The 7569-nt window shown below is 60.9% G+C and overlaps 2 protein-coding genes and 2 non-coding genes across 4 annotated transcripts in view; 1 reads left to right on the top strand and 3 right to left on the bottom strand.

Annotated features, from left to right (window-relative positions):
• The window catches only part of SRR (serine racemase), a 2726-nt gene extending 1108 nt beyond the window's left edge, over window positions 1–1618 (top strand). Inside the window, exons 2-7 of the mRNA XM_026047940.1 lie at window positions 34–154; window positions 254–357; window positions 455–574; window positions 645–719; window positions 913–1122; window positions 1341–1618. Coding sequence (XP_025903725.1) covers window positions 34–154; window positions 254–357; window positions 455–574; window positions 645–719; window positions 913–1122; window positions 1341–1538 — 828 coding nt within the window. The 3' untranslated portion in view covers window positions 1539–1618. The remainder of the gene's footprint in view (window positions 1–33; window positions 155–253; window positions 358–454; window positions 575–644; window positions 720–912; window positions 1123–1340) is intronic.
• Window positions 1619–2028: 410 nt separating this feature from the next.
• Window positions 2029–7569, bottom strand: part of TSR1 (TSR1, ribosome maturation factor) — a 6720-nt gene continuing 1179 nt past the window's right edge. The window contains exons 2-14 of the mRNA XM_026047939.1: window positions 7073–7289; window positions 6859–6993; window positions 6093–6520; window positions 5589–5748; window positions 5141–5301; window positions 4634–4839; window positions 4130–4292; window positions 3786–3896; window positions 3489–3621; window positions 2955–3071; window positions 2657–2797; window positions 2454–2528; window positions 2029–2348 (exon numbers count right to left, since the gene is read on the bottom strand). Coding sequence (XP_025903724.1) covers window positions 2170–2348; window positions 2454–2528; window positions 2657–2797; window positions 2955–3071; window positions 3489–3621; window positions 3786–3896; window positions 4130–4292; window positions 4634–4839; window positions 5141–5301; window positions 5589–5748; window positions 6093–6520; window positions 6859–6993; window positions 7073–7289 — 2226 coding nt within the window. The 3' untranslated portion in view covers window positions 2029–2169. The remainder of the gene's footprint in view (window positions 2349–2453; window positions 2529–2656; window positions 2798–2954; window positions 3072–3488; window positions 3622–3785; window positions 3897–4129; window positions 4293–4633; window positions 4840–5140; window positions 5302–5588; window positions 5749–6092; window positions 6521–6858; window positions 6994–7072; window positions 7290–7569) is intronic.
• LOC112954750 lies at window positions 3342–3434 on the bottom strand. Its single transcript, XR_003250780.1, has one exon. It is a non-coding gene; the product is annotated as a small nucleolar RNA SNORD91 family (small nucleolar RNA).
• On the bottom strand, window positions 4481–4572 carry LOC112954746. Its single transcript, XR_003250776.1, has one exon. It is a non-coding gene; the product is annotated as a small nucleolar RNA SNORD91 family (small nucleolar RNA).

Here is a 7569-nt window from a genome sequence, read left to right as displayed (position 1 = left end):
GCGCGCTCACGCGGCGCGCTCTCCCCCGCGCAGATCCGCGGCGCGCTCAACGCCGTGCGCGCCCTCGTGGAGGCGGCCGCGCGCCCGCGCGCCCTCGTCACGCACAGCAGCGGCAACCACGGGCAGGCGCTGGCGTGCGCCGCGCGGGAGGAAGGTAACGGGAGAGCCCGGGGCGAAGGGGACACCCGCCACGGCAGCGGTGCCCCCCGCGCGTGGGGCACCCGTGGGTGCCGCGGCCTCTCGCCCCGCGCAGGGATTCCCGCCTACGTTGTGGTGCCGCGCACGGCGCCGCGCTGCAAGGTGGCCGCCATCGAGGGCTACGGGGCCACGGTGGTGCCGTGCGAGCCCAGCGACGAGGTGAGGCGCGGCGGGCACGCCGTGGGCACGGCCGGGACAGCACGCTGACCCCACGGGCACAGCCAGGACGGTAGCGCCGACCCCGCGCCCGCTTTAGTCCAGAGCGGAGACGGCGACGCGCGTGGCGCGCGAGACGGGCGGCGTGGTGGTGCATCCCAACCAGGAGCCGGCGGTGATCGCGGGGCAGGGCACCATCGCGCTGGAGGTGCTGGAGCAGGTGAGGGCAGCGGCGTGGCGCGGGGCCGGCCCGGCCGGCGCTGCCCCAGCCGCTCACGGCGCCCGCGCAGGTGCCCGAGGTGGACGCGCTGGTGGTGCCCGTCGGCGGCGGGGGGATGCTCGCCGGGATAGCGGTTGCTGTCAAGGTAGGGAGCTGCATTCCTGGGAAAACCAGTTCAGCAGGGCAGGTGGTGACTTTGGAAAGTGCCCGTGCATGGAGGCACCCGGTCACCTGTGCTCAGCACGGCAGCCCCTGTTTGTGTCACCCCGTTGGTGTCACCCCCATGGGCGCTCACCCTGCTCCAAGCAAGTGCGGGCGGCCACGGGTGCTCCCCACAGGCGTTGAGGCCAGACGTGAAAGTGTTTGCGGCTGAACCCTGCAACGCCGACGACTGCTACCAGTCCAAGCTGAGAGGGGAGCTGACCCCCAACCCGCACCCCCCGGACACCATTGCCGACGCCGTTAAGACCAGCATCGGACCAAACACCTGGCCCATCATTAGGGATTTGGTTGACGATGTCCTGACAGTCTCGGAGGAAGAAATCAAGGCAAGTGCTCCCTGGCTGCCCTGCCACTGTAGCAGCTGCTGCCAGCCCTGCGTTCTCGCCCTTACACCCCACGCATGCAACGCTTACATGATCTCCAGCTGGAAAGCGCTGCAGAAACTCTGCTCTGCCTCCCCCGAGGGCTGCAGACGTTGGGCACGCAGTGTCCTCACCAGCACGTGCGTGCTGCAGGACTGAGCGGGGCTGCCCTGTCCCCACAGCAAGCAACGCGGCTGGTGTGGGAGAGGATGAAGCTGCTCATCGAGCCCACGGCGGGCGTGGGCGTCGCGGCCGTGCTCTCCGAGCGGTTCCGCACCGTCTCCCCGGACGTGAAGAACGTTTGTGTGGTGCTGTGCGGCGGCAACGTGGACCTGAGCGCCCTGGGCTGGCTCACAGACCTCCCTCCAGCAGCGGAGTGAGAACAGGCAGCGTCTCAGCGGCACAAACCCGACACCGGATTTGTACAGCCTGCTTTGTGCACTATTAAAATAGATGAGCAATCCCCCCGCCGTGGTGGTGCTTTTATGGAGGGAGAAGGGAAGCTGGGGTTGAACTCCAGAACACAGAGTCACTTTACTCCAAAGCAGAGCCAGAATCACCACAGGGGAAGGCTGCCTGTGCTTCCTTGCCCAGCCACCCGCTCGGGGATGGGCCTTGGGGGAGCTGCAGGCATCTCCCAGGCTGCTGCTCCACTTCTCTCAGGCTCCGCAATAACCTCCAGTGAAGTCCAGTGGGGAACCTCTCCTTGATACAGCAAAATCCCCTCAAGCTCAGTCCATTGGAGCAGCAGCCCAACTGGGTTGGGGGCCACAGGACAGTAGGGTGAATACAGCCTCCCCAGCCCGATACCACCAAGACACAGGAGCTTCCGTGTTTTTTAAAATATATTCCAAAGTAAATAAATAGCTGTAGGTGGTACATGGGCAGCAGCACAGATCCCTGCCCTGACACGTCCAAGACAACAGCAGTGCTGCCCTCACCGCGTACAGGACGAGAGCAGCAACCGGGGAGCAAAGGCACCAACTGCGGGAGCTACCTGGGCCTCCAGGCTTACTCCAGCTCCACGTCCTGTGCCAGGGGCACTGTCTCATCCCTCGCCCACGGCACAGGCTCTGGAACATAGGGGTCGTAAGTCCATTTGGGAAAAACACGTTTGTAGAGGTTCAGCAGCACCGTGTCCTGGGATTTTAGCTGTCCGTCGAAGTGACACTTCATGTGACCGTGGGTCCCTAGGCACAGGGCAGAAGAGGCCATGAGTCCTAGGAAGGGCAGGCTGGGTATGCACAGAGAGTGCCTTCTCCCAGCTCGGCTTCAGAGCCAAAAACCAAACCTACCTAACGGCTCCTTGATATGTCCCCTCCGACCCCACTTGGTTCTCAACTCCACTGGCTTAAACCACATCACGTCCTCTGGAAAACAAAAAATGCAAAAGCGGGTTAAGAAACAGACCTTCCTGTGCCCGCTTGACCCCTTCCATAAGCAGCAGGAGCTCTGCCTCCACATCCCCCTCTTCCCACCACACGGAGAAGGGCTGCACCTCTGTTAAAAAACATGTATCGCACTACAGCTGTCTTGGTGAAGATCTTGAAAGGGTGGCCGCTGAGCACCAGCCGCTTGACGACGATTCTGTCGGGGTCCACGGCGAGCAGAGAGCCCGTGGCAACGAGGTCGTGCATTCCTGCAAGGCAGAGGCATCAACACATGAGCTCATCTCAAACGGTGTCAAGCATGAAGGACGCACGGCTCTTTCAAGCCACGCTTCCTGGATAGGTGCTCTCACGAGCGGACAAAGGCCCATTTCCCACATGCCACCTCCCCAGCATTCACCAACTTACCGTTACTTCTCTGCTTAAAAAGTAGCACTGAGGCAGGAGGGAAAGTGATAGGAGCATAAACAGTCACCACGAGAGCAGCATCAGGGCGCAGAAAACGCTCCAGCTTGTGCTTGTCAGCTAGGACAGAGGAGCAACGACCAAGCTCAGTCACCAGAGCTCTGGAAAAGCCTCATCAAGCCCATCCTTCCCCGGCTGCTGCTCACGCTGGCAGGCGGGCTCTGCTCTGCAGGGAAACCAGGCATATGCACCCCTCCTCAGCAGGGCAGAGCACCTGGGGACCACGGGGGTCCCCCGAAATGCCAGATCCCTGTGCAGAGCCTGCTGCTGCCCTGCCTGGGCCACAGAGCCATGGGCTCAAGGCCTTGCAGTGCCCTGCTGCTGACTGTCTCTTCTGGAAGCCTCAGCGCCCAAGGGTGCAACTTCACAAGGGTCCTTCAGACAGGTTCAGACATCACGGCTAAAACATCACAGGCTTCCTGCCCTAGAAACCTCTCCCAAGCCCCCCCGTTGTCCCCACACAAGCCCCTCACACACCTGACGTGTGCTGCGAAAACAGCGGGGAAGCTCGGAAGCGTCTGAACCCGCAGTGAAAGATCAGCTCCTCCTTCGCCTTCACCGGCTCGTTGTTGCTCGGATGCCGCCGCACCAGGAAGTTCAACACGGACATCTGTGGGACACACAGCACCGTGAGGGGCTGGCAAGGGACAGCGGCAGAGCAGAAAGCAGCCGACACCGCCGCACGGACAGACGCCCTTGGCAGGGGCCTCCCAGGGGCTTTGGCAGGTGCCACGAGCTCCACGTCCAGACAGCAGCACGGCCAAAACTGCTCACCTTCTGTTCGTGAGGAAGCAGCGTGAAGAGGACGAGCGGCCGCCCGTCTCTGAAGCTCTCCATCACCGAGACAGGCACGTTGCAGATGTGAAGCGTGACGTACCAGCCAACCTGCCAAGAGAGGACTGGTTATGGATATCTCTTTCAATAGAGGTGTCAGCAGGAATGTGTCTGGGTTAGAGAGAGAATCCAAGGGAAAACATTATCTGGGCTTCTGACTTCAGGTTAAGAACCAGCTGGCTGCACTATGCAGCCACTTCCCTGCCAAGTCTGTCCTCCCAGGAGCAAGGGAACACAGCAGAGAGATGGAAAGATGAATGGCCAGCAAGAGAAAAGTGCATTACCAAGGCCCCTTCAGGCTCCTCTTTCTCTATCTGCCGGAAGATGTGCTTCCTGGTTCGGGAGAAGTCCTGGAACTGAAAAATCCTGGCATAGTCCCTTGGGAGATTCTCTTTGGGGTCCCATGGAGAAGTCCTAAAGCTCTTGAGCCCTCTGTACTTCTGAAACCTGAAAGACAGACAATAGCAAAGAAACTATTTACAGGCCTAGATGTCTTGCCAGCTCCTTCCACATTCCTCAAGATCTCACTTCCTCACAGAAGGCAAAGAGAGCAAATTTTACCCTTCTCTCAGGCCAGAATCCAGCTCTCCTGTCCCCAGGGAGCTGCCCAGGCACCCACTGCCCCCACCAGCACCTCCCCTGGAAGCCTCAGAGCCTAAAGGAGCATCTTCAGAAGAGCCTTCAGCCAGGTTCAGACATCATGGCTAAGACATCACAGGCTTCCTGCCCTACTTCCCCAGACTAGACAGAGGGTCCCTCCAGCTCCGCTCCCAAGGGCAGTGTCCCACCTGACACGGGCAGGCACATCCCGTGGCGTGTCCACCTCATCCGGGAACATTTCATCCATTCGCTCCTGTTTGTATCTCTCCAGCATCTGCTCCTCGTCCTCCTCCATTTTCTCATCGTAGTGCTCATCCCGCACACACTCGGACACGGTCACGGTCTCACATTCCTCCTCCGCAAGCTCCTCTTCCTCCTCGCTGCCTTCCTCCTCCTGACACAGAGGACAGCAGAGTCCATAACCGCTCAGCTCACGTCCACACAGTGCTGCAAACCCTGCGTGTGCCCACGGTGCCAAACACGGGCCAGGCCACGCTGCAGTCACTCATTTTGCCAGCTAACAGGCCAAAGCAGCCACAGGATGCACGGGATTGAGAGCTTTAACTCTGAAATCCTGAGATCAGGCAGGTCCTGACTCTGTTTTGTGCTCTTGGCAAAAGCTCAAAGGACAGGACTGTTCTAGGACACGCAGCAGTGGCCTGGAGATGACCTGAAGTATCAGCTTTTGAAGGTACCTGGGAAGCTGCCTCTTCCATCATATCATCCATGTCATCATCTTCCTCCTCCTCATCATCATCTTCCTCGGTGTCCTCTTCATCATCCACAATCCAGGCCGCCTGGTACTTGGATGTGCCTTTGGGGACCTTCACCACCTTCCTGTTGGCCTTCAGCGCAGCTGTGGGATTCCCAGGGATCAACACAGGGACCTCCCTCCTACCCCTCCATAGCATCAACCCCAGGAGGGCCAAGAGCCGCTCCAGGCGAGAGCCACCATTCTCAGGACACAAGGTGACACCGGGAAGCCACGTGGCCCTGCAGCCAGGCCACGGGAGCAAGAAGGGAAGTCTCCAGGAGCTGTGGCTCCAGGCCAGTGCATTGCTTCACTGCCCCTTCAGCCACCCTAGTCACACAGGGATTCCCACACGGACACGGAAAGGCTACAGACACCCGGCTACCGCTCACCCTCTGCTTCCTGCAGCTCCTCATCCGTCGGCCACGTCTGCTCCCCTTCCATGGGATCTGGGATCACTTCCGACTGCAAAGACTCCTGCTTGCTGGCGTCTGCCTTCATCAGGACCTTCACATCCTCCTCCATCTCATCGGCACCGTTCTGAGCATCATCCTGAAAGGCCAGGGAACAGGTATGAACACACCCAATTCAGGCTAGAGACCAGCTGGAAGAGAGGCACCAGCTCCCTCCCCACGCCGCTCCCCACCCAAACAAACCCCGTGCTGACAAAGAGAGCAGATTCTCCTCAGCACAATACTCATTACATGGTGACATCACCATGCTCCTTCCGTGCTGCACCCGAGGAGGTCTTGGCTCACTGGCAGAACACGAGTTTACTGCCCCCTTGATGCAATTCCCTTCCTCCTCCTTGGCCTCACACACCCATCTTACTCTCCTGATGGAAGTCTAAAAACGTTGTGTTTTAATGGGCCAGACAAACGTGGCCAGCAGCCCACCTGTACATCCATGTCCTGACTCCGCTTGTGGCCTTTATCCACACGGGGATTCAAAGCGAGAGGGTCCGGGGGCGCCTCCACCTGGCTCATCTGGAAGTCCCCGTGCCCCACAATGTGCACCAGGCTGTTCACGCTCAGCGTCTGCCCCCGCACGAAGCCCGAGACCTTCAGGGTGCCGACGAGGTGGCTCTCGGGGCTGGGCTCGAAGTGGGCGGCGTAGGCGAGCAGGTGGGCGCGCCGGGCGCGGAAGGCGAGGGGCCGCTGGCGCTGCGCGCCGAGCTGCCGCAGCAGCAGCGACGCCTCCTGCGCCGTGTTCAGCGGGAAGAGCTTGGCCTCCGGAAAACGCTTCTCGATGGCCTTGGCGAGTCTCTTCTTTGCGTCTATGCGTTTCTTCGGGGGCAAGTCGGTGCCGCCGGGGACGGCGAGAGCTACCAAAGAGCAGGCAGGGCTCACAATCAGGACAGAAACCTCCTCGTTCCCATCTTGCACACTGAACACAAACCCCGATCCCTGCAACTCAAATGAAGCAAACAACAGCTTCATTCTCTTAAAAAGGAACACAATCACTGCAGGAAACCATCATCAGAACACAGAATATGACAGCAGGGCAACAGCACTTGCTTGATTGAGCTGCGCTTAGAAACTGGGTGGTGCGAGACATAAAATCCCTTGCCAACACGTGGTGTTTTTAATTACTACAAAAGGAATCCTCACCAAGCACCCCCTTAACCCAGCCCCTCTAGAAGCCTTTATGCTCCTCACTTACCAAAACTGGGGAGCCCCTGTGCAAAGAGGCAGGAGAGGCAGCGCTCCCCGACACTGTCCCAGCCTTCCGCAGGATCCAAGAGGAACAGGAGGGAATCTGCAACCTTTGCCAGGTCCAGGACAGCGTGAAGATCCCCTGTGCACAGAACATGTCTGTCCGTGGGGCTGCCGGGGCTGGGGAGCCAAACCCCAGAGCAGCAGCAGTGTGTCCTCACCCGCCTGCGCGACCACGAAGCGCCAGCGCTGCTTGAGGCGGGGACAGAGCAGCGCGAAGCCGGTGCCGCCCGGCTCGCCGCGCACGGTGGCCGCGTCCTGGCTCTGCAGCAGGCGCAGGGCAGCGTCGCAGGGGGCGGCCGCCCCGTGCAGCGGCACCACGGCCACGAGGTGCGGGGGCCCGTCCTTGCTGCCCAGGTTGCGCTTCTCCGCCAGCACCTGCGGGGCAGCGACAGCGTCACCCCCGGCTCCTGCACAGCCCGCACCCTCCCTCCTCCTCATCCTCCTCCTCCTTCTCATTCTCCTTCTCCTCCTCCTCATCCTCCTCCTCCTCAGCATGGATGGGTAGGGCCTAGGAAGACCCCCGCCCCAAAGCGCTGCCTGATCCCCCCGCTCCCGCTCCTCGCCGCCAGGCCGCCCGCAGCAGCGCGGGCCCCGGCGCCGGTGCCGCAGGGCTCCCGCGCCCCCGGGCTCCCTCACCGCCTCCTTGCGCTGCCGC

Source organism: Nothoprocta perdicaria, unplaced genomic scaffold (genome assembly GCF_003342845.1).
Source record: "Nothoprocta perdicaria isolate Ctin4 unplaced genomic scaffold, notPer1 scaffold_50, whole genome shotgun sequence".
NCBI classification, from domain to species: domain Eukaryota; kingdom Metazoa; phylum Chordata; class Aves; order Tinamiformes; family Tinamidae; genus Nothoprocta; species Nothoprocta perdicaria.
This window is presented reverse-complemented; position numbering and strand designations above follow the sequence as displayed.